We start from the raw sequence: 26,493 nt of genomic DNA, 5'->3' as shown, positions 1-26,493 counted from the left end.
CTTACCCTAATTATGATGGAGATGCTGGAAATACCCCGAGGAAGGGGATTAGGATGGATGATATGTGCTGCCATAACTACAACTGTTTGTGATTTATTAATCTGGTAGCAGACATGTTGCATAACTCACAAACTGAACGTGTCATTTTCAGCAAATTGTGGTGGGTTTTTGAACACCACACCACGCAGCGTAATCAGCCATAATCAACACTCCAATCAAGTGATTTCTTCTGTTTATAGAGGTGCTGATTGGCTCTAATTTATTGTCCAAGTTGATAATATGTATCTAAAATCAACTAATTTGTACTGCAGGAGGCTAAACCTTTGTTATGTGCTGTGAAAAGACTTTAACAACCCTCTAAATAAAAGAACCAACATGCTTTCATTATACATATTATCTCTATAATAATAATATATATAATATATATAATATATAATAATAATAATAATCTCCACTTAATGTGAATTTGATACACGTCAAATGTTGAAATGTAAATACATGTATATGAGCTGCATAATATAAGTCAGCACATGTGTCAGAAAGCAGTCAGAGGAAGTATCCGCTGACAGGGTCTCGCCCCCTGTGATTATAGCAGCTGAACTTACACTAAAATCACTCTTAAATCACGTGACCCTTCCTGTCAGAAGAGACAAGAGGAAAGCCGTTTCAGCGGTTTCAGCACTTGCGGTCAAAGCGGCGACATAATTCCTCAGTCTTTGACACACAGGAGGGTGCGTTTGTGAGCTGCACAAGTCGTAGATTGATGCTACAGATAGGCAATTCTTCAATGTGAAGTACAAACACAGGCTGGCAGAAAGAATACAAAAGAGACAAAAGTGGAGTTAAAAGATAGTTTGGAGCAAAAGGTACTGTTTTTGTGAGAAAAGAAACAGTAAACCAACTGGTTCGTAGTGGAGATGTAGGTCTTACAAAAGGGATAACAAATGCATCGTTTTATTTTGAAATTTAAGGCCGTACTGTAGTTCAGTATGAGTATGAACCCTATGAAAATGGATCTCCCATTAGCGGCTGCCGGAGGTTGATATTGGCATAATCCTGTTTAAAAGATTTATTTTTTGGCCTTTGCCTTTTAGGATAGGAAAGTGGACAGAGTCAGACATGTGGGAGGAGAGAGTGGGGATGACTTGCAGTAAAAGGGAGGAGGGTCGGTGCTGCCTCTGTACATGGAGCCCGAAGCCTTAGCCGCTAAGCTAAACCAGCGCCCCAATCTTGTTGAAATTAATCTAAAATAAATCCACATGGGCGAGAGGACTCAGTTTTTTTTTCTTTTCTTCGAAAGTCAAGACGACCAATGCAGGCCCTTTAACTGATATTGCACATTTGCTTTGGACTCAGCACATAAAAATTAGCTAAAAAGGTACACAGTTGGAGTACACTCATGGAGTGTTACGAACTAGTCTGTTCATGTTCCAGAATTCAGAATTGAACTGGTTCAATATGTCTTGTGTTATTATTTCAGTAGCTTAAGTTGTACAGATTGTAAAAGTATGAAGCAAAAATACTCCTTAAAATGACATCACAATGAGCAATGTAGGCACTGGCGGACTATTTATTTTGTTGTGAGGGTTAATGGCAGCAGGACGGTGTATTTAGGTTGGACCATAGACTGTATAAAAAGATGGACGACATGACAGCTCCCTAAAAGTGAAGCCAAAACCTCTCTATCGCCCCCTGCTGACTGGCTGCAGTATAGCTCATAAAGCCCGCCTCCTCCATGTTAACTGGTGGGACATGAGTCAAACTATAAAATCAAAATACACGTCAAATACATTTTTCTCAAACATGGTTTCTGTCATTATAGTTAGTTCTTATCATGCTGATTTATGTCCAGGTGTTCATTTTTCTGTTTATTTTTATTAGTTATTTAATGCTGTAAAAAAGATGATTGACAGCTCTGTTGACAAATCTGCCGATCTGTTCCTGATTAGCAGAGTAGAGGAGGAACGGCGAGAGGAGACGTAACTAAAACAATCACTACAGTCATTTAAGTTTACATATCTGTGAACGTCTGCTTCAGACCAACACAAGAAGCTGTTCTGCTGTTAAACACGCCGATGTGTGGGATCTTTGCTTTTTTTTACGTTAAGTGTTTTGGTTAGCGGAAGTGGCTGCAGTGGCTCCACCCGCCGATCTCTACTGCACAGCTCTGGCGCCAAATGATGTCACCATCGCACAATGGCAACACCCGTCACAAGGGGCATTTTGGCTTCAATGTTGTACAATGAGAGCAGATGGAGACGCCTCATCCATCGTTATATACAATCATTTGGTTGGACTCAAAAAAACTTACAATACACCTTTTAATGTCAAAGATTTAAGTGTAACAGTGTGGCTCTTTGGAGTATTTTTAGTAGTTTTCAGACAAGAATAGAGGTCAGTGGCACCAAGTAGTAAGCTCTTTCAGGAAATCCAAGTGTAAATGCATCCACAGAGATGCATGCTAACTCCAGAAAGCCTGCATGCAACAAAGGTATCATTGAGTGCTCTGTACTCTTGGCTTGTACGATAGAAAACTTGACAAGGATGCAGAAATACTTCAATGAAAAGTTTTCTCACCCTGGACAGATCTCCGACCTCCAGGTAGAAACAGATGATGAAAACGTTCCAGGTCATCCACACCACCAGCCAGGCTGCGTACTGCAGAGAAAACAGGGAGAGGAAAGTGAGAGGCAGACGAGATCTGACAGGTCTTTGTCGGAGAATTAAAAAAGCATGTTCACGTCGCGCATTCGGAGTGAGTCAGATGGAGAGGAAAGGCAGAGGGAGGCTTCACTTTTGATGTTGTTGAGATGCAGAGACACAAAAACAACGGCAAGGAGTGCAACCAATCACCTGGATCAAACCAGACAGGACGAGAAAATAGATAGCAGGACTGTGTATGTGTGTGTGCCGGACATGTCTGTGTGTGTAAACAGAAGCAGGAAAGACTTGATGAATGATGCAAGTAAAGCAGAATGTATAAGCTTGGATCAAACGTTCATTATCTGAGTCTTCTTGCTTAGTTTCCTGTGTGTGAGTGTGAGGGTCTTTGGGAGGGGTCTGTGGGGTTTATATGATGTGTGGGAGGCCCGCAGCCGCTGAGGCACCTTCTAAAAGTTTTAAAAACATAAATTATATTATCGGCAGAAAAACGAAAGAAGTATTTCCACTTGACAAGTTATTCCTACTCCCACTCCTCATGACTGTTCTAACTGTTCTATATTCATAATGAATTATTAAATTGACGTCTTACTTCAGTGTGGAATTGATCCTGCAGGAGGAAACTTTTTCAATAATTCATGGGTCATACTTTTATATATTATATATACACCTATCAGCCATAACATTTTGACCACCTGCCTAATATTGTGTAGGTCCCCCTTTTTGCCGCCACAACAGCCCTGACCATCGCAGAGGCATGGACTCCACCAGACCTCTGAAGGTGTGCTGAGGTATCTGGCACCAAGACGTTAGCAGCAGATCCTTTAAGTCCTGTAAGTTGCGAGGTGGGGCCTCCATGGATCGGACTTGTTTGTCCAGCACGTCCCACAGATGCTCGATTGAGATCTGGGGAATTTGGAGGCCAAGTGTTCGTGTTTCTCAAACCATTCCTGAACCATGTTTGCAGTGTGGCAGGGCGCATTATCCTGCTGAAAGAGGCCACTGCCATTAGGGAATACTGTTTCCATGAAGGTCTGCAACAATGTTTAGGTTTAGGTACAAGTCAACATCCACATGAATGGCAGGACCCGAGGTTTCCCAGCAGAACATGGCCCAAAACATCACACTGCCTCCCCCGGCTTGCCTTCTTCCCATAGTGCATCCTGCTTCCATGTCGTCCCCAGGTAAGAGACACACACGCACCCGGCCATCCACATGATGTAAAAGAAAACGGGATTCATCAGACAAGGCCGCCTTCTTCCATTTCTCCATAGTCCAGTTCTGATGCTCACGTGCCCATTGTAGGCGCTATGAGAGGTCAGCGTGGGAGGTGAGCGGTCTGCAGCTACGCAGCCCCAAACGCAACAAACTGTTTTCTTTTCCTTTATACCAGAACCAGCATTAACTTGTTCCTTCCTTAGACCACTTTTGGTAGGTCCTGACCACTGCAGACCGGGAACAGCCCACAAGAGCTGCAGTGTTGGAGATGCTCTGACCCAGCAAAACACTCCAGTAATGTTCTGTCATTAAGAGCTAAAACAGACTAATAAGAAGCTAAGCATATCTTAAAATGTTGTGTCCAAAGAGTGAGAGAGTGTGTGTGTGGTATACCCACCCCGGTGACATATCTGGGCCTGAACTGAATGGTGCCAAACAGGCCGAGGATGACGACGATGATGTGGAGGAAGTTGGTGAGGATGGGAGCCCACTGGTAGCCCAGGAAATCTATCACCTGACGCTCCAACACACTCACCTGAGAGCAGGAGGAGAGAGGGGGAGGAGAGAGAGAAGGTAAAGAGTTAGAAACAGATCAACAAAGGCTTGTCGTGTTTTCCATGAAACATTTGACAGTAGGATTTGCTGCTTCTTTCTAATGCTCAAAAATGAACAGAATATACAGTCTATTATTGTTGTTTTGATTATCAGCCCGAGTGTGGGGAAAATATGACTTAAATTGTGTTATTATCTAAACATTTATAGATTAAACTATTTATCAATTAAGCGATAAATTATATGGATGATCACTCAATAATGAAAATCAGCTTGAAGTGCAGTCCTGCTATGATGTCTTTTTGTAATTGTAAAAGGCTCCACTGTTAATCATAATGAAAATTTGATTATCACTTTCCTCTTGTAATCAAATAAATCATCATCATCATGCTTTGATTTGGGAACGGTAATTACTCATTGTTCTCAAATATATACTCACACGACTCACAATAATACAGAGAGCTTTGTTCTATATTCAGCCCTTCAACACAGGTCGGATCATTTTGCATGACTGCATTGATCTGCACTTCAACAATAAGACAGATGTGCAGAGGAAAAGTTTATTTTCACCTCATATATTCAACACATTTTCTAAAACTTGATCCTGATTAGAATTTAAATGAAATCAAGTCGTTAACGACAGATTCTGTGAAAGGTCTGTGGGGTTAAGGAGGATGTCTTTACAATTAGCACTTTCATAATAATGAAGTAAACTGTAATCAGTTATCAATGCATTACTGTTGGGCTCCTAAGGCTGTCTGTGTGTGTGTGTGTGTGTGTGTGTGTCTGCGCTGTAGGTTGATTATCATTCAGTCTCTGGAGCCTCATGCTGCGATAGTTAATGAAGTCAGCACAGCGGACGATATGGCACTGCTAAATATATTAACACTCACACGCAGACGCACACACAGACACGCACACACTCAGGGATACAAAGAGAGACATGAGGAGGAAGAGAAAGCAGAAGACAAATGAGGTGGCCCATTAACAAAGAAAGAAAGAAAGGAGGAAGGAAAGAAAGAAATAAAGAAAGAAGGAGGGAGGGAAAGAAAGGAAGAAAGAAAGAAAGAACGATGAAAGAAAGAAGGGAGGAAGGAAAGAAAGAAAGAAGGAAGGACGAAAGAAAGAACTAAAAAAAGAAGGAAGGAAAGAAAGGAAGAAAGAAAGAAAGAACTTAGGAAAGAAAGAAAGAAGGATGGACGAAAGAAAGAAAGAAAGAACTAAAAAAAGAAGGAAGGAAAGAAAGGAAGAAAGAAAGAAAGAACTAAAAAAAGAACTAAAAAAAGAAGGAAGGAGAGAACGAAGGAAGGGCGAAAGAAAGAAAGGAAGAAAGAAAGAACTAAAAAAAGAAGGAAGGAAGAAAGAAGGAAGGAGGGATGGAAAGAGGGAAAGAAAGAAAGACGGAAGGAAGGAAAGAAGGAAAGAAAGAAAGAAAGAAGGAAAGGAAGAAGGAAGGAAGAAATGAAAACAGAAGGAAGGATGGAAGGAAAGAAAGGAAGGATGGAAGGAAGGAAAGGAAGGAAGGAGGGATGGAAAGAAGGAAAGAAAGAAAGATGGAAGGAATCCACACAATACTTTACTGATCCACACAATCAACTATAAGGATTTAAACACTTCTTACATATCAAATAAAGGGCTTTATTTTCTCTCTCTCTCTCTCTCTCTCTCTACACGCGCACACACACACACACACACACACACACACACACACACCAGCATGCACTTCTGGATGGCTGAGCTTGGAGGGCCCTAATGTGAGACCATATGGCAACACTACATCCTTTCACAGCCAAATAGCAGGTAAACACACACACGCAGACACACACACACACACTTTACAACACACATAAACTGTAACCTTGTATAAACTGCATCTATCAGACATTAGTTTAAACGATGAGAGTCTTTATTGGATGTGAGTTACACAAAGAGGAAGGTTGTATGAATGAGTGTTTGTTGTGCTGACATATGTGCATCCACCCATGTGTGTGTGTGTGTGTTGCCATGTCAGGGCAGGCTCGCTGTGCTTGCACTTGACAGCACCTGCTGTTATTGGACACACAGGGCTCAGCTGGCACCACAGAGTGTGAGTGCGTGCGTGTGTGTGTGTGTGTGTGTGGGAGACATCGTGTTTCTTTGTGTCTGAGCCTTTTTGTGCGGGACAGGCTCCATCTTTGTGTTTCTTTGTGCATCAGCTTCATTTGATTTTGTAAAAGTGTGTCCTCCATTGACAATTATACAGTGCTGCAATTGTGTCTTTCTTACAAACACTCTCACACATGCACACAGATGCAGAGAGAGGCCATTATAAGAAGTCAGAGGCCTCCCAGCCCATTACTGAGGCCCCCGGGGACCCCTCTTTCATCACCAATAGTATAAACAGTCTTCACTCCAGCTGGGACGCACACACACTCCCCAAAAACACACAAAACATCACACAAACAAGCGACGGAGAGAAGACTTGATAGGAGGGATAAAGGACTTGTTTATAGCTAACAGCCGTATTGATTTCCCTTGGTTATTACAACACACATCCTTAAGATGCGGTCAGCAAAAAAGATGTGTATTGTTCTAACATGGGCTAATATGGAAGCCTGTAAAGGACAAACTCAGAACTAGAGCATTTTTGATGCCACATTCTCATTACATTTCTCAGCTGCAAAACAACTCCAGCTGCCTCAGTGCATCCTCCTTTGTAATATAGTCACTGACACACAAAGACACAAAGCATGCACACACAGCCCCCACTGCTTTAATCCCAGCATCCTTTGCACGTGTCAAATGACAGCAGCTTCATATAAGGTGTGAAGTCGCCCGGCCTTTCAACAGCTATGACTCTAGGGGGAAAACAGAGAGAGATGGAGAGCTGCAGACAGCTACAGTCGTGAGCAGCAGCAGCTATGTTAGCAGGTATGGCAGTTGTGTGATATGTGCAGCTGATGAAAGCGTCGGCGCTGTGCAGGTGGAGCTTCAAGCTGGGGTAGCTGGGTCCTGTGGGATGTGCTGCGACGGGCTTTGATGCTGCCGACTGAAATGTTCATCTCAGTTCTGCTGCTGGTTAAAGCACAAGGGCAGAGGCATGTTCACATTCGGCTTGTTATCGAGGTGTGTACAGTACATCCACCTGTGGACACAGCAGCACATTAGTCCTAATATGTGTGGACACTATTATTTCTCTCATGAAGTTGCTATGGCTCTGCAGTGATCGTTCATAACTACCCATAGAGCATAATAAACACAACCAAGTCTGCTTTGAATATGTGTGCATGTACAGTACAGTACAGTTTGTGTCTTTGCGTGAGGGTCTATGCTTCACAACACACAGTGAACAAGTTGATACGCAGCCTCCTGTCAATCCGTCTAATGCCAGCTCAGAATCCCTGAGGGAACCAACCATGTTTATTCCACTCACTGTTTTGTTAGCATAGATGGATGCCTGTGCTCATGTTAGCATGAGTTTCCCACATGCAATAGCTAGCTGAGAGCCTGACTTAAGAGCTACAGAGCATCTATCACTCTCGTGTTGTCCATTCACACTGTTGTGATTCGCCTCACTATTTAATATGGACAAAATGGTCCATGGACACAACGGGGACAATAGCAATTAGCAACTTGACGCTATGGGTTTTGGATGGGGTTGCACCATTAAATACTTTTGTACATTGAGATTTCAAGTATAGGACATTTGGACGAAAAATGTATCTAGCAACCTTCCAAGCTGTCCTCAAAAACAGGCTCTCATGAATGCTCTCTGTTCTCTGAATGTTTGACTCTACTGTTTGAGAAGACAGAGCGTTGACTCAAGTCTTTGTACTGATCAAAAGAGTGCACATCAATTACAGACAGGCAGCTGGCAGGCAGCTTGGATGTTGGTTGACTGGCAATGATAGTTAGCTGGTGGAAATTGTTTTCAAAATCTACCATTAAAGATTTAAGCTTTTCTTTTAAAATAAACCAAAAATCTCCAGGATTCAGAGCTTCCAAGTAGTTTGTCCACAATAAAGTGTATCGTATCAGCTCTTTTCATATAATGCATCGTATCATCTCTTAGTGTATTGTATCGCATTGTCTCTTATTGTATCATATCGTATCGAATCGCATCACATCACATCGCATCGCATCGTCTCTTATTGTATCTCATCATACTGCATTGTATCATATCGCATCATTTTGTATCGCATTGTATTGTATCGCATCGTATCGTGTCGTATCGCATCGTGTCTTATCGCATCATATCGCGTAGTGTCATATCGCATCGTATCGCGTAGTGTCATATCGCATCGTATCGCGTAGTGTCATATCGCATCGTGTTATCGTGTCGTATCGCATCGTGTCGTATCACATCGTATCGCATTGTGTCTTATCGCATCGTATCGCGGAGTGTCATATCGCATCGTGTCGTATCGCATCGTGTCGTGTCGTATCGTATCGCATCGTGTTGTATCGCATCGTGTCGTATCGCATCGTGTCGCATCACATCGTGTCGTATCACATCGTGTCGTATCACATCGTGTCGCATCACATCGTGTCGTATCACATCGTGTCGTATCACATCGTATCGTATCGTATTGCATCGCATCATCTCTTATTGTATCGTTTCATATCACATCTTATCGCACTGTATCATATCGTAACATATTGTAGCGCATTGTATCGTAGCGCACTGTATCGTATCGTAAGGCTAAGTATAGCACTTATGTAATATCTTGTAAAATGTCTGTAAAATGTGAGATATATTGGCCATGTTTCTAAGGAACACTTTCTATGTTTACCTTTCTCTAAATGGGTTACATGTAAAATGATACATTTGTAATAATCATTGGTGTGAATGTAGTGGAGCTGAGGAGTCAAATTCTTAGAAAACTTAAGTAATAAGTTTTCTCCCAATATTTTAAATCTTTTTAACAAGCTGCATTTGTGATCGTAACCTGATGTCATCAAGTGGTTTTTAAATGAAGAGAATGAAGGAACTTTTTTTTATAAATGCCTTTGTGTGTGTTGATGTTTGTGTTTCACCGTCCTCACTTGCATAAGGATGCAAACAGGCCGCAGACATGTCGTAGAAATAATTGCGAAAGACACTGAAGCGCTCAGGGAATCAACTGACAGCAGAGAGAGATGAGGGTGATGAAAGGGACGGCAGAGAGCAGAGAGAGAGAGAGAGAGAGTCTTAAGCGAGTTTGAGAAAGATTTTGGTCTATTTGATAATAAATGATGGAATGATATCAAGGAGTCGTTATTGCTCCAGACAGGGAAACAGCTGCACTGTGTGACCATTATGAGACACTGCAGAGTGATGAAAGCGGCTTTTATCTCAAAGAGAAGAAGAGGAGAGAGTGAGATGTTGAGGGAGAGAGAGAGACGGGCCAAGACATCTGATGAGACGAGCAGAAGAGATGGAGGGGTGAGATCTGACAGTTACTGAAGAAAGAGGGAGAGATGAGTGAGAGGCAGAGGGTGAGGAAATGAAAACATCTCATCTTTGGTTCCTACATCCTTACCTTCTTTCCTCTCCTGCTACTTTTTAGAATGGGTGGCCTAACTGGGGTCTTATTAGTCTCCAATAATTATATCTAATTTAAGTACTTACGTTCATACATTTCTTACATTACTGTATTTAGGTTTAATAATTTATAAGATAACACAACAAAGTGGTAACATAAATCTTCCATCCTTATTTCTTTAAAGAGTCAACAAAAAAAAAGTTCTCCAAAAGTCGATGAAACGCAACCAAGCCTGTTGCAACACATTAGTTTGAACTTAAGTCCCGCCTCTGAGCAGGGAGGTAGCCAACCACAGTCAGATTTCACGTGGGGCCACGGCGCCCCAGGCCAAACCCTGGTTACGCCCCTGCTCCTGCTACCTCATTCCTCTCTTTGCTAATCTTCTCGTTTCCTTCCTCTCTTCTCCTCTCCTGCATATTTAATATGCATTCATCTGTTTCCAGATCTGATGTGTCATGAAACAACAAATTACCTCATCTGCCTCTTCCTTCTTCACGCTCTATTACTGCTCTATCTGCCCTCTCCTGTCTTTCCTCTCCTCCTTCTCCACCGTCTCCATCCTCCACCTCGACTCCGTCTTCTATTCATGCAGCGTTTCATCTTCTAGCTCTCCTTCCTTCCTCTCCCGACCTGTTATCTCTCCTCTCCTCTTCCCCCTCCCTCCTCAGTCTCATCCTTCCCTCCCTCGCTCCCTCGGCGCTTTGGCTGAGAGTTTTTTCGCTTGGTTCTGTGACCTTTAAAAAACTGCTGATCAAATTCTGCTGCTCATCCCATTATAGACGACAGAGCGGGAGGGGAAAGGGGGGAAGGAGATGAGGTCAGACGGGGGTAGGGCGAGGTATGGAGTGAGAAGAAGCTGGAGAAAGGGATGGTGGAGGAGAGGAGAGGAGGTACGGAAAGCAGCAGGGGGTGGAGTGGAGTGGAGGAAAAAAAAACAGGCTGAGGAAGTGAGAAAACGTCCAACAAACACTTTATGAGTCAGCGAGGGAGCATCACGACTCAGTGGCAACAAATCAGAAACACATCGAGGTAAATATGCCCTTTTTTCAGAAAACCTAATGGGTTTTTTTCTGTTCCTGTATTCATCGTAAACTTTACTCTGCTAATAAAACTCTAAAGCGAATCGTGGTTTACTGTTAACTTAATTAAGGCCGCCTGCCTGCGCCGTATCCCGCTGTGTGCAGCAAAAAGCAATCTCCTATCGATTCGGTTCACACGACGATCAATTCATCTCCATTGGAGGCTATTAGGGACCATTTGTGGCTACTTAGGGCTCGAAGAGAGAGGGAAGACAGCGGGGGAAGATGGGGCCGAGCAAATCGAGAGGGGGAAAACATAACAGGATGTTGGGAAAAGAAAAAAGGAAGGAGTGGAAGCAATGGACGGAGAAGGAAAGAGAGGTGGAAGAAGGGCGGAGATGGAAAGAAACGACACAGATCGTGGGTGAAAATCTCTCCATTAAATATCCAATTTCCCCTCTCGGGTCCTTATTGTCATCACTACTATTCGGTCATATCTGTAATAGCCGTAATGTCCGAGTCACTCAGCTATAGATAGACTGCACGCAACTCCAACCCACAGGCCCACTTAAATTAACATTACAGGAAGGCCATTAGGGTCTTGTACTTCAGTTCTGTGGTCGTAAACCTCATAACGTTGCTTTCATGGGAATACACACTTGGTTACATACCTCTAACTCATACAGCCGATGCATTACCTTTGCATGAGTTTGCTGAACTTTCCCTGGTCGTGTTAAGCTCCTCCTGAGCCCCGAGGTGCACCTTTCAAATTTCCTGATCTTAAAGGGCTTTCCAGGCTGCTGGAGGAGATTATCAAGATACTTCAGGAGATATGGCTTTATTTTTAGTTCTGTGATAGCATTTCATCACGTGGCTTAACAGCTTTAAATGCTGAGGCAACGGTGGAAAAACACCAGGGGTCAAATTAAACGGGTGTTTGAACATTTACTCATTTACATTTGAGCATTTGAACATTTTCTGTCAGAATCCTGAGTTTTATTTTGAAAGGATTAAAAGTCTAAAGCCAAAACAGCCGGGTTTTGAACTGCTTTTAAAAGGTGGCCACGGATCAATTAAAAGAATAAAAAGTTAAGATATATACCACTCCTAAAGCTACATCCAGGAGCCAGTTAGCTTAACTGCTAATTTCTGTCCTGGCTAACAGCCACGCTTACGCCTATGGACATATATGAGATTGGTATTGGTCTTCTCATCTAACTTCCCACCAGAAAGAGAATTTCCCAAAGTATTTCCTCTAAAGAAAGAAAGTTCAAAGTTAAGGAGCCCCTTATCAGAGGACCTATGAGACCAACTGATGATACAAGACTCCAGTAGCTTTCTAAAGGCAAATCCCTGACCATGTACAGGAACTTTTAAATTGGATCCTGAATTTGAGCGAGAGTCCGATCAAGATCTGCGTTAAATGATGGCCTGGTCAAAAGCTTCTCAGCACTAAGTTAGACAGCTTTGTAATGATCCAGAGATGTCTTTTTCAGGCAAAAGATAGTAACAGTAGTCTGAGCCAGATACAAAAGGCCGTAGCTTGGCAATATACTTCAGCTGGAATGAATCCAAAGCCTTACATGCTGAAACACCTTGTCAAAATTGACGCCTAAGATGCTTTTGAAACGACATTTCGAACAATAAGAGCTTGAAATGTGAGCCTACAAGGGTGCAGTCACACCTGGTATTTTCTTTGGCGTGCAACAATATACTTTTGGACTTGGCACCTAACTTGTTTTGTGTTCACAGTTTAATATAATAAGTAACTGTTGTTGCAGAAAGTAAACGGTAAATGGCGCTTTCTAGTCTTCAGACCACTCAAAGCGCTTTTACGCTACACGTCACATTCACACACTTGCAAAGGTGGCAAAGGTTATGATGCCAATCTCCAATCAGGATCTACTTGGGGTTCAGTGTCTTGCCCAAGGATACTTCAGCGTGTAGACTAGAGCAGTCATGGATCGAACCGCCAAACCTTCCGATTGAGAGACGACCAACTCTACCACAGCCGCCCACTGGTACCCCCAAAGTACCAGAGTTTGCATGGATGACTTGGACTTCCATGCTTGTCAGATTGAACCGGACTTCACTGAATCAATACATTGACAAAATGTTACGTGAAAGAGAATTCGACATCCCAGGGTATGTTGAAATGTGATGTGGGAAAGGATTGTTTCTGCAATCTCCAAAAACAGATAATAAAACACTGTAAAACTGAACTGATTAGCCTATGAAGTCAAAAGCCGGATGATATGTACAACAGCATTATCCAGAAAAACTTTGGGCCAATCAAAATGTCTGGACAGTAGTGACCTAAAGATCCTCTGGCCCTTGGAAAACATTCAAGACCGGAGACTTCAGGCTGTTTCTGCACCAAAGGTTGAACAGCATTTGGCGACTGCCCAAGCAAACTTGAGTAGTACTGTTCATGCTCAGCCAAATCCCAAACTGAAACCCAAAACATACCTGTACATTTCAGACTTGTACTTCAATTCATAACTTTACTCTAGATGGCCACCTTTTACAGGCAATTATCATTGACCTATACAATCGCTTGAACGGCATTCAACACATTATTGGCTTTACAGTAAGTAGGCAGTCTACTGTTTCATAAGGTAGTCAAGGAAGTCTCAGTTTATCTGTTTTGAACTTTGTTGGCCCGTCATTACGTCAGTTTTCATATGTCTGGCTGTCATGGCCGTCAACAGATGGAAAGAGAGGATGTTGGCAGTGTAAGCCAGTTAGCAACACCCTGTAAGTACCCTGGTGTGTCATGTGGAACAACCGTGATGGATCAAGATGGCATTGTGTTAATGAAAGCTTTGCTGCAGAGGAGCACTCGTAGGCTGTCATTATGGTCACTCATCTCAATAATACGGCTCTAGACAGGCTACTCAAAACCGTGATGGGAATGTGCTGGCCCACAGGCAAAATCAAGTTTCTCGCCTAATTTACAATAATAAGCCAGAGAAACCTGAACAATTTCGAACTGCAATTTATGCCCGACGGACGTCCGCCTTACTCAAATGTAATGTCATTGCTAAGACAGACAAATGGACCTTACGTAAATCTTATTTCTGTTACCTAACCAGAAATGCCACAGAGGGAATTACCTTTTTCTGTCACTGTGTCTGCTTTTCTTCTTCTTGTCCTTTTGTCGTTTTTTATTCTCAGCTTGAAATGTCACTGACAAAGTGCTTCGATGCTGGAATACGTTCAGGCTCCTGGGCACTTGAAACAAGTATCAGAGCACAATGGTGCCACATGCGGAGAAGTTGTTTCAGGCCGGCAGTCAAGAAGAAGATGTTTCAAAGGTAGACAACATGATTTCACCTATTAACTCAATGGGCTGTGCCATGCTCGGACCATTGACTTAAAATATGACGTTGCCAGGGATTTAATTTCACTCTGAAATAATCAACATTCTCATTCCGTTTACGTTGTGGTACTTTAGATAAAAGCTATTACGTATTTCTGGTCCTTTCATGTTCTGTTTAACTCCATTGGATTTGAAGGTCATCAAGATGTCTGAATCATTGTCTGAAAAAACAGAAGGGTAAGGCATGTATTCGTCATTCAACACAAAGTGGTTCCTATTTTTGTGCCATTATACCAATAATAAACCATTCTGCAAACGTCCCTCAGTATTTGTCCATCACAGCCTCTTCCCTCTGTCCTTTTCGTCCATCACTAGCCCCATGGATCCATTTCACATCTCCTTGTGAATTAACTAGAGTGATTAATATTCCTATGAAACATTTCTTTATGTAAACGTGGCATTTAAATGTCAGAAACACCGGCTAATCAGTTTGGTATTTCTACAGATCTTCCCCCTCTGTGTCTGGCTGTCCACCCCTCTGTCTCTATCTATTTCTGCCACTGCTCTTTGTTTTCAGTCAGCTCCATGTCGCTCTCTTTCTGTCTGCAAACAAAGTGTTATTTAACTGACCAGAAGTTGACATTGGATATATATTTTTAGAAGGACAATTGAACTGAATGACAGGTGTAAAACATCCAGACTTAAAAGTTAAACTGAAATTTAAACTGTTTTCAAAAAGCATGCAACAGCGTTGGTAATGCACTATTAGCAGGTCTTTTGCTCTTCTTTTATCAGGACCCATTGTGACACCAACTTGGTTTTACACTTATAAAGTCAAATCTAACAAGCTAGGCTAACTTTCCACTCAAACAGTTGAAGCTAATGAGCTTAGCTTGCTATACAAGCAAAGACTTTCTCTTAAGTTACATTTCGTTCATTTCAACAACAGCTAAGTCAATGGTACCTCTCACACACTGGGTGTTGCGTTCAAGCTAGCTAGCATAAGCTACCTCACCCTTACGGATCCGGTAGTGGAAATTCGGTGGCTGTCACAGCTCACAGCTAGAACTTTTCTTTTAGCCTCAGTAATCTGTGAAGCAAATCACCAAGTTATGTAAGGATAGCTCAAGTCCAAAATGTAGCTGGCTGAATGTTTGGTGACAACAGAAAGTACAACCGCACAAATGATCTGCACTTAGCAAAATATGGTCGTAGAACCTTTTGCGATGTAGTAACCACACGCAGGATTAGTTGGTAATTTACTGCAGCTGATGAGCTAACTGCTAAAATGTTTGCTAGCTTAACTAGCTAATATAGGGAAACAATACCGGGCAGGGGGGTTCTCGGAGTTAGAAAGCTCGCTAAATGTCCGTTAGGAAGCTAGTTAGCTCGGTCACTGCAGTTACATTAAATAAATTGATATTGATATTGTCAGTTGTAACCAAAAATCCTTGACTCCTGGAGAAAATGTATGTAGAGATAGCTATGGAGCGAAAAAAACAAATGTAAATTTGTTACTCTTTAATTCAACACAAAGGACTTATAGTTTTTACAGTAAATATAAAATTTGTTTCTCAGTTTAAATTATTTTTTATTTTACTTAAAGCTCCTGTGAGGAACTTTTGGTTTGTGTTGACTTTGGCGCCCCCTGTGGTCAAAGCCTCTTACCTCTTCGCTGATTTTCTTTCTGTACATGCTTAAATGGTGTTTTTTGACAAAAAATCTCACCCTGCTTTATTTAACAATCACATGTATCACTCACTTAAAATTTTTGCCATGGAAATGTAAACAAAGGCAGCGTGCAGTTAATCGCTTCGTCTAACACCTACCCCCCCGCCAGCGGTTTCAGGCATTAAAAATAACTATATAGAAACAATCAATCTTGTCACAGATGGTCTGGTTTGCTTTTGTAGCTCATATAGAGTAATGAGAATTAATTTCACTGTGTTTCATAACCCGATAAAAACTCCTCACAAGAGCTTTAAATTTCATTTTCCAAATCTGCATCATAAGCGACGCAGTAAAACCTACTACGGTTTATTCCCCCAGTAACATTAGCTGGAGCTCGTCAAAGCAGATGTGAACGTCAACAATGAGGCCGATTGATGGCACGTCCCCATCCCAAAACGCAGACAGAGGCGCGGTTATTTATAGCCGTGGCATCTGACAATAACAATACGCGCAGATGCATTCAAGTCGACACAAATCCACAACATAAGCACACACACAAAACAACAGCCAGACAACATGGATGCTCATGCGCACACAGAGGGCTGGAGGACATTTTCTTTCTGCAGACTATCAATCAGATATCATTAGAGGGCCTCAAACAAGAACATGTGTGTGTGTGCACGCGCGTGTGTGTGTGTTGGCCCTGGGCTGATACTGAGCTGAATCTGTCATTAGCAATAATTGGCGGTTGCAGCAGAAGCTCTTTACAGTAATTTAGCATGATTGACCAACTGATTATGATTAATATAATACACATTATCCGAGAAAATGCACCTGTCGTTCATCCTCTACCTTTCCCTTTGTCTTTTCTCCTCGTCTTTTTCTTCCCCTCCTCGCCAGGTCACCCTCTCTATAATAATCTGTCTCTGCTTTATTAATCAGACTATGAAGTAACAAATTGACTGTCTTTGATGGGAAGCTTGTCCATCTGTTTGTCTCCTCGCCGCTGCCTTTGAAAGCCTCCTCTTCCTCTATCAGCCTGTCAGTCTGTCTCTTTGTCTGATCCAACCACACCAAAGAACATTGCTGACATTATCAGAGGAAGGCCCAGAGAGCGAAATGCTTGGATTTGTCTCGATATGTTTTATCTGCTCTGACGCTTTGATGTGAGCTGGACTGATTTTGACAAAAGCACATGAGAAAGGAGCAGACAGTAGCCGGTCAGAGCTCGTTGTACTGCTATCAATCGGACTGCTCAAAGCTGCAGAAGTTTCAGAATGAAGTTCTGTTTCTTTGTGCCAAACTCTGTGATGGTTCCTCGAGCGTTTAGGGGTGAAACCTTGTCGTGCCTTCGTGGTTGTACATTCAACAATTTGCAGTTAACTTTATTGCTGCAGTGGTTTCAAACAGATGTCAGGAGGTTTACAATTTCTGCAAACGTTTTTGTTCTTTCGCGTCTTCCTCTCCTGGCTCCTTAATGGCCTGAGCATCCTCTTCTTATTGCCTTTTCCCTCCTTCTTTATCTCCTAACCCTCCCCTTTTGCTCCTCTCCCTCCTTTTTTTTCTTCCTTTAACAAAAACCTCTCTCCTCTGTTACTTTTTGGTTGTCAGTTTTTCTTATTCCTTCCTTCTTTCTCCTCTGCTCCCTCTCTCCTTAATCGTTTTTATCAGCCTCTCTCTCTCTCTCTTTCCTCTTCTTCCATTATCTCTTCTTCCTCCTCTCTCCTCCTTTCACCCCACGCCTCTGTCCTTACCTCCTCTCTTAATCGCTTTGTGTGTTACCATTAACCACACACACACACACACACGCACACACCCATCCCCAGTCAGTTTGTAAATGAATTATCAGCCCACCAGTGGTTTTCTGTTCGTACTCTTATATCTTAATGGCCAATCTATGCAGGCAGTGCTTTTATGAGGATAAAACGTGTGTGTGTGCGTGTGTGTGTGTGTGTGTGTGTGCTGGTTAGAACGCAAGGGGGTTCAACTGCTGCATGATAAATAGGATGTATTAGAAGGCACCTCGATCGTACCCAGGGGCTCTTGTTGTGCGTATGCGTGCAGAGTGTGTTCACGTCTGCATGTGTAAAATGTGTGGTTCATTGCACGGGGCTGGATTTTGTCTGATTTTGTGTGTGCATGAGCGATGTAATGGGTGTGCGCTTAGTGTATTTAGTATTTTAAGTGTGTGTGTGTGTGTGTGTGCGTGTAAAAGAGAGGAGAAGCGGGATATGTAGAGTGGAAATGACACCAGACAAACCCACAGATGGACGCCCAGCGGGCTAAGAAACATTAAGGCTGCACAAACACATTAACACACACGCACACACACACGCACTTAACTCTCTCACACACAGACAGACACACAGAATGGTAAGTAGATGTTGCTCTCTCCCTCACTCTGAATAATCTCATGGGAGCCGAATGAAATCAACCACATCATTGGCGGTTGTGGTGTGTTCAAGTGCGTTAAAATACACGTGAGGAATACAAGCGTTGAATAGGTAAAAAAGGATGGATTTGAGACCATTAATAATATAATCCTTGTAAAGATGTGGTTCACATGTTAGTAGGTGGTAAACTTCCTAAACACAAAATGTTTCAGCTCCGTCAGTAAGTCGGGAGACAAAAGCATCAGCGTGTTTTATGGTGTTTGGGTCGCGGGCCAGGACTAAATTAACTCTGAGCCTCGGCCTGAATGGGAGACACTAAAAGAACCTGTGGTGTCCCAGCTGACAATGAACTGCCGGCCAACTTTTTCACCTTATTTAAATGAGCTTCATTGTGCTCACAGCGCTCATAGCATCAATGGGCGCCGGGCGCTTTATTCCCTCCCCGTTCACCGTTATGAAGCAGAAAATGTGGCCATATTTCCATAATATTACTCCGGGTGCTATCAGTGTGGCTGCATTTGCTGATGGCCCATTCATTGTCAGTGGAGCACATCCAGCCAGAGCGTGCTCCCGGAGCATGTGGACACGCGGGCTCGTCTGTGTGTTTACTGTACAAAAACGCCCACAAGCAGATTGCACTTAAGCCATTTATGGTGCAGTAAATCTGGAAGCCTGTGCAGTTTCCATCAGCGAGCGTATACCTGCTACTACAGGCCAAACAGGCAGGAGTCTCCAATATGTTTCAGGGCTACAGCTGTTCTCTGCTTCCTGGCACACTTGGCCTGGTTTCCAAACTGGGTTACGTCTACGGATCCTTAATTTACCTGCAATTTGTTTTGTTCTCTGTTGCTGGCACAGCTTCAGAAACTAAAGCATTTTCAGGACAAAAGAGCCGCAGGTGGTTACTGAGCCGAAACAAGAGGAAATCAGAGAGCTAATAAATAAACAGGAACTTTGATCTAAAACCCCCAGTAGTAGTTTGGTCTATAAAAAGCCACAAATAGTGAAAATTCACACTTCAAACCACAACGTTCCTCAGTTTTATGTCCTTAAGAACATTTTAAGACATATATATAATGTTACAATGTTGGATGTTCAGACTAAACGTGGGTGAAGTTTCAAATCTGTAGGTAAAAGTATGTTGGAGTAATCCCCAGGCTTCTCAGCTCAGTCTGCAGTCTGCTGTGAACGCCAGGTTTCACACAGTTTTTTCTACACGCTGCACTTTGTGATGTCACAAAGTGCGGCCTGATCAGGCTTCAGAGAGCTGGCCATTCAGAAGAAAGTGGGCTTGTAGGGGTGGGGTTTCGTAAAGGGACAGAGCTGACTTTCAGGCAGAGGCTGTATGAGAGCCTGCATAGAGCTGCACATTTTTTTAACTGTACATTATGCTAAGCTACATCACAGGTATCACAGAGTGAAATATGAAGCTTGAAATTAGCTTTATGCCCCCCCTTTAAAGATGGAAAGGGACTCTGGATCGAATGGCGTTTAGTAACTAATCCCACCACCTGGGGACTACTGAGGAGAAGAGTTAGCGACTTAGGGCCCTGTTGTGATGGGAGTACCAGGCGCCTTTCACTGGCAGAGCGTAGTGGGCAGGATGGAGTGTAGACCTGGATGAGGGCGTTCAGGTAGACCTGAGCCGTTGTTGTTGCTGATTTGTAAGCGAGCAACAGGGTTTTGAATTTGATGCGAGCGGCAACTGGGAGCCAGTGGAGGGATACGAACAACGGGGTGAAGTGTGCTGTTTTGGGTTGATTGAAGACCAGTCGCACTTCTGCATTCTGGATCATCTGGAATATGCATGCAGGGAGTTGCATGATACCACAGTTGCTACCTTTAATCATGCTTATAATGCTTTCTAAATTTTCTTTCTTTGTAATTTGATTTGTCAACCACTTCAAGCCACCAAAGTGTGTGTGTGTGTGTGTGTGTGTGTCCCTCTTCCTGCTAGCCAAACAGCCACTCCGACTGTCTCATTACTTAAATATATTTTACTTAAGCCACTGAACAAACCTTGCTTCAGCATTGTGTGTCTGCACAAAACAAATGCTCCTACAAAATCTGCTAATTTGTTTCTATATAAAGAAAACAGACGTGTGTGTCTGCATGTGTGCATTGGTATCTCTATACGTTTGTTTTTATACACATAAATGGTGTCACCGCTTCAGTTCAGTTGCCCTTTTGAGATCAGAACGACGGCAATAGCTTTACCAGCACTTATGTTTCCACCTAAAATCCTTCTGTTTTGGGGGAATATTTTGGTGCTAACTCATTTTCACTGTAATGATCAGTGCGCCTGCTAACTGCTCAGTTTCCTCTATTAATACTCATAATAAGATCGGATCACTAATGTGTAATACCACTCAGAGCAGGGCGGTTATTAAATGGAAATGTCATCATGACTAAATGATATGATTATGGAACATGGATCTGGGAGCTATAATAAGCTCAGAGGGAATAATATAAGTTCTCCAACAGAGGGTTTGTTGGGTTAGTTTTTGTTATGTTCAGGAAATATACTGAACGGACTCGTTACAGACTTTCTAAGCTTAAGTTGAAACCTTACTGCTTAATAACCACATAAATATCCATCCATTATCTACAGCGCTTATCCCTTTGAGGGCAGCAGGAGCCTGGAGCCTATCCCAGCTGTCGAGAGGAGGGGTACACCAGTCGCTAGTCAATCACAGGGCTGACACATAGAGAGACGCAACTATTCACGCTCACATTCACACCTACGCGCAATTGTAGAGCCACCAGTGAACCTGTCGAGCATGTCTTTGGACTGTGGGAGGAAGCCCCACGCATGCACGGGGAGAACATGCAAACTCCACACAGAAAGGCTCACTACATCCAAACTGGCATTCAAACTGGGAACCTTCTAGCTGTGAGGTGACGATGCTAACCACAGCACCACAGTGCAGCCCCGCCCCCCACATAAATGTAAGAATTACAATGAAGATGCACAAATGTCTTTATGTGCATCTACTTAATCTTATTACAGCACATTGGTTGTTTTGGTGCAGTGTTTACAGGCTGTGATGATAGGTAGACTTGTCTCATTAAGCTGCCCAATATTTGTCCCAGAACGATGGTTCTTCACAGCTAAACCTTGAAATGGTCCACAAAGCGCTAATTTGAAAGATAACTGCGCAGCAAAACAAACTGTAGCCTATTGTATTTGGTATTGATATCAAATTTCAAGGTGCAGTGTGGGGCTCTCCTTTTGTGCTTCAAAAGTCTCAAAGCTGTAATTTCTCTTCCTGAAAATTGAGAGCAAAATCCGAGGAAGTCTATTCTGCCGAGCTGCGCGAGCCCTGCCACGCTGCAGATGTCAGAGTAAATAATAAAAGAACTGGCAGATTTTGAAGGCGGTGAAATTTCTCTGTGATTTTCATTCCAATGAGTCACCATGGTTGGTGTATTAGGTCGCTGTGGCAGCCAAAACGTTGGTGTTGAATGGAAAATGGGTTTCCTTTCATCGTCAAATTCGAAGAAACCAAAATGGAGAATGCTTTCATTGCTAATTAGCTGTGTTGCACCAAAGAGGAAACTTGTGGGGCTGAAAATTGAAACCAAGGAAAGTGCCAAAAACTGCAGTTCCTCGAGTGGCCACTTGAGGCTGGTTCCAAAAGCGAGTCAATCTCCATAGACCCCAATGTAAGAGCAGCATTCTATAGCTCATTTTTTATGTTTTCATTTATTAATTATGGTTAGGTTTAAGGTTCACATAATAAGGTACATGGTGGCTTTGAGTGACAGGTGGGTGCTGTAAGCTGTCTGCTATTACAACCTCATTTACAGAGCAAATGTTTACCAAATTGAAGTAACCCATAGCAACATGATTAGAAATCCCCACATACAATAGGACCTGATTTTGCTGCTTTCAGTACAATGAAGCCTTTGTGTTCAAACAAACAAACAGACTTATCATTAATTCCTCACAATCACTTTAAGACTCAGAATCTGCATATTTATTGTTACAGGTACAAAAATATTTCTAACAAATTCCAGTAAATTTGCCACTCTCATTATTCCATGACACAGCTGTTATGGCGCAAGAATGATTTTACAAAAAGACAATTTGCACTTCGAATTATTACGGATACAAGACAGTTTCTCATGATTAAAAGCTCATAAATTAAACCACTTTGGGGGCATTGAACAAACTCACTAAGCAGGTCCCTGCCAGAATACAGCAAACAATGGCTTATAATCCGGCCTCTGTTCAAGAATAGTCCTTAGCATTGTACATCAATGGCCTCCCTGATCTATCCAAGTATCCTCTGTAACATTACCAGTCAATGCAAATTAACATTTAATCAATCTCAGAATACACATGCTTGAACACTCTTAAACTTAAGTTTATCGAACACGGCGATATTTTTCCAACTTTTAAGAAGCGGCAAAAGTTCTCAGAGTTACACGAATAAATAAACTGGAAGAGCTACATAGAAGTGTTTCCTGGATAAAGTCCTTTCCTAGAGCTCCCCAAAACCGTTACAAAAGGTGGTTAAATTGGAATCACGTCTTTATTCGGATTGTGAGAATGTTATTGTCATGATTACAATAATAACCACTTGGTTGACGGATAAGCATGTACGTAAAGTCATGGTTAAAAGAAACTAAAGGTGACTTTTGGTAGGAAACAGGAAACAGACAACAGCCTGGGAGTTGGTGTCCAAAGAAAGGATTGTATAACAGAAGTGGACCTAGCCAACGTGACACCACCCATTGGTTTCTGAACTTCTGTTTTGAAGCTTTGAGGGCGTCATTATGGCCGTTGCCATCTTGGTTTTTTGGAGCTGGAAGCGACCACATTTAAACAAGAGGGTGGGTGTAGGAGAGGAGCAAAGTTATCCAGTATATGCTCACAGCTAATTTGTGATTAGCTTGTTGATTAGCTAGTTAGATACAGTTTTATGGTGGTAGCTGTTTATTTACCAAACTAAAATAGGTATCAGAGGTTGTGAAACAGTTTTTTCTACAAGGCTGTGTTTTATTCTGCTCGCTTTTGGAGCCAGCCTCAAGTGGCCATTTGGGGAACTGCAGCTTTTGACACCTCTATGTTTTTATTTTTCAGCTCTGGAGGTTGACGCTTTGTCTAAAGCCTGGTTTCATCCACTCTCCTTTCCTCCATGGAAATCTTGTCTCTATACAAACACCACAACACTTTTCTCTCTTACTTTATTGGAATCTGCTGACATGATTTGACAAAGGTTAACACACACACAAACCACTCATAATTGACACATCGCTGAAGCTTATCCTCCATCAACACCTTCCCTCTCTCCATCTCACCTATTTATTCCCTTTTGTCGCACATATTATGTGCCCTTCACTCCTCTTTGTACATCCTTCCTTCCTCCCACCCCCTCTTCATTCTATGACCTTTCTTTCTATATCCCTGCTCAAACATGACTCTATCCAACCTTTACCTACCTACGTGTCAAATCCACCCTTACATCCTTCATTTCCTCCCCTTCATACCCCCTTGTCTCTCCCTCCCATCTGCTGCAGCCTTGTTTAACCATCTATCTCTCCTCCACTCCTTCCTCTGACCTTGTCTGCTCCACCTTTATTTGTCTTATCCTTCCTATGCATCCCTCAATCCCTGCCTTACTCCTCCCTACATCTACCCCATTCTGCTACATCCTCTCTTGTCCTTCACTCCCTCCTTTAGTCTCCTTTAGTCTCACATTATCACCACCAGCACTCGGGCAACACACAGACACTTACAATCACAAAATCACACATGGAGAGTCTGCAGCGTCACCTTTCCACACACAAATACACACAAGCAGGCAGACACTCGACACTGTAATCAACCCCACACATGCACAATCACACGCCAAATACCGCTGCTTGATTCTTCTTGTTCCTAACTCCACACACACACACTCAGATGTAATCACAGTGAGTGCTGAGAGTGCAGTGCAGAGGTGTGAGACTTCTAAATGCTACTGCCTGCCATCAATCATAAAAAATCCTTTCTGGGGATTGGACAGCTGACACCGTCGCCCATTACGCATCGTCCCCTTTTATTTCAATCAATCATGTCGTCCGCACCGCAAAGGGCCCACAGATTGCCAAATGATATTGGCTCGCTTTCATCAGACTCGGTGAGTGATTATGTCGGATTCAGAGGAGACGCTCACTTTGTGTTAATGTTTGCTCAGGTTGTGTGTTTTTCACTGAAAGTTTTAAGATTTGTAGCCTCTGTTAGACCTGGGTGGTGTGATAACTACTGCACAGGCATTATAGGTACGAATTTAGCCATAAAGTTTCTGCCTGTAAAGAGTGGATTTTTTAAATGTCACACCGCTACCTTTAGCTGCTAGTGTACTTTAGGTCACGTCACTGATAGGTCACTGAAAAAAGTCAGGGAAACAGACAAAGTTTGGTTTTAAAAAGTTGGATGTGAAAGTTTTTACAGACTATGGTGCAGTGTACAGTTGTTGCAAGAAGCGGCAAAACAGGCAACTTCTTTGATCACTTCAAAATGAAACATAGCCATGAGTCCCACCCAGCTAGCAGGGAACGTTCCCATAACACTGGCTAACATTACCTACGAGTTCTAATTATGTTTGAAAGAAAATGTTGTAATCTAATATTCAAAGAACGTTTTATGGATGTTTATCATTTCAAATAAAGTTCTCATAACGTTAAAACTTAAACTAAGACATAATGTTTTAACTGCAACATTCTGAAGGATGTTATTGAGGCCTGGGATGTCAGAGAGCCTTTGATAAAGCATTTGCTCAATGTTACATAAAAACAAAGTACATGCTTACAGCAACATTCTCGATACGATACGCGATACAATATGCCATATGTAGCCCACGATAATGATAATTATGATACAACGAATCTGCCATAATTGATATAATACATGAGAACCATATAATGATACATCACAATATTTGATTAACTTCTTCTTCGGCCAATTCATTTCTATTCACGTTACCCTCAGTCATGTCATAAGCACCACCGCAAGGAGTCATGAAGTAGTGACACGGTGAGTCAAAATCGCAGGAAAATCTGTTTAGAGCGCCGTATATTTGTCAATCAAAATATTGATACTTAGCGCCAGTCTACTGACAATTGTATTGCAAGGCCAGGATGAGGATATATTGCCATGGCGATACTTTGTCCCACTCCTATTTCATACATATAGCCTTTTAAATATTTAAATTTAAAGCGTTTCAAATAGAGTTCATCAGGTTGATTGGATTGTGGAAATGGTGACTGAAAAAGTGCTCTTGCAGTTCTAGCTTCATGAATGTGAAAATTCAGTTTTTGTTATTTTGAACGCTGATGTCTGACAATTACTGTGTTCATTTATGTTTGCAAAGCCCTGTCCTAGTTCCACCCAATTTTTCACACTTTACAAATTAAATGAGGAGGACATCTAAGAGTTAATTTATAAAAACTTCAACTTAAATTGAGACAGTCCTCAAGAGAAAAATGACATCAATCGTTTTTTTATACACTACATTACGTGACCTGTTTTCCTCTTAAATAAATCTTCACTGTTAGTCGACTAATAAGAACAGGAGTCACCGGAATAATACATTTACATACATACATTTTAATGCTACGGTCATTCCTCTTGAGCCATCAGAGGCTCGAATCAGAGCTGTAACAAATTCATACTGCTCCATCGTTGCAGAACAAGACATGGCGGCAAAATTGCTGAATTCACCCAAACTTGACCCAGAACTGGAAACTGAATTAATTCAGGCTGCAGAGTGTGTTATAAGTGTTTAAAAAAACATTATCTTCAGCTTCTACAGTTCTACAGCTTCTACTCTTTGTTAGCAGCACTGATTTCAGGATGCCTCTTCTACTGAAATGCAACTCGGGGCGTCGTAGCGAACTCATTTCCTTGTAATTGAATGTAACATAAACATAAAAATGCTATTGTTGATTTTTTTTTAAGAATCACATATTTTCTTTTTTGTGGAAACTATGGCTTTTCTAGAAAGCGACAGTATTTAGTCACAGAATCCGACATCCTATTGTACTGCATATCCCATTCTATTGAAATATAAGGAACACTTTTATCTACTGTGATATCTAAAGTCATTGGCTTACACCAATCGGCCATAACATTATGACCACCTGCCTAATATTGTGTTTTGCCA

General features: G+C 42.2%; 1 protein-coding gene across 1 annotated transcript in view; it reads right to left on the bottom strand.

Annotated features, from left to right (window-relative positions):
* Positions 1-26,493, bottom strand: part of nkain2 (sodium/potassium transporting ATPase interacting 2) — an 87,966-nt gene that overhangs the window by 39,850 nt on the left and 21,623 nt on the right. The window contains exons 2-3 of the mRNA XM_069657348.1: positions 4,277-4,414; positions 2,578-2,658 (exon numbers count right to left, since the gene is read on the bottom strand). Of these exons, the coding sequence (XP_069513449.1) occupies positions 2,578-2,658; positions 4,277-4,414 (219 nt within the window). The remainder of the gene's footprint in view (positions 1-2,577; positions 2,659-4,276; positions 4,415-26,493) is intronic.

Source organism: Semicossyphus pulcher, unplaced genomic scaffold (assembly GCF_022749685.1).
Source record: "Semicossyphus pulcher isolate SPU_LCO1_2020_fin unplaced genomic scaffold, fSemPul1.0.p SCAF_11, whole genome shotgun sequence".
Taxonomy (NCBI): domain Eukaryota; kingdom Metazoa; phylum Chordata; class Actinopteri; order Labriformes; family Labridae; genus Semicossyphus; species Semicossyphus pulcher.
This window is presented reverse-complemented; position numbering and strand designations above follow the sequence as displayed.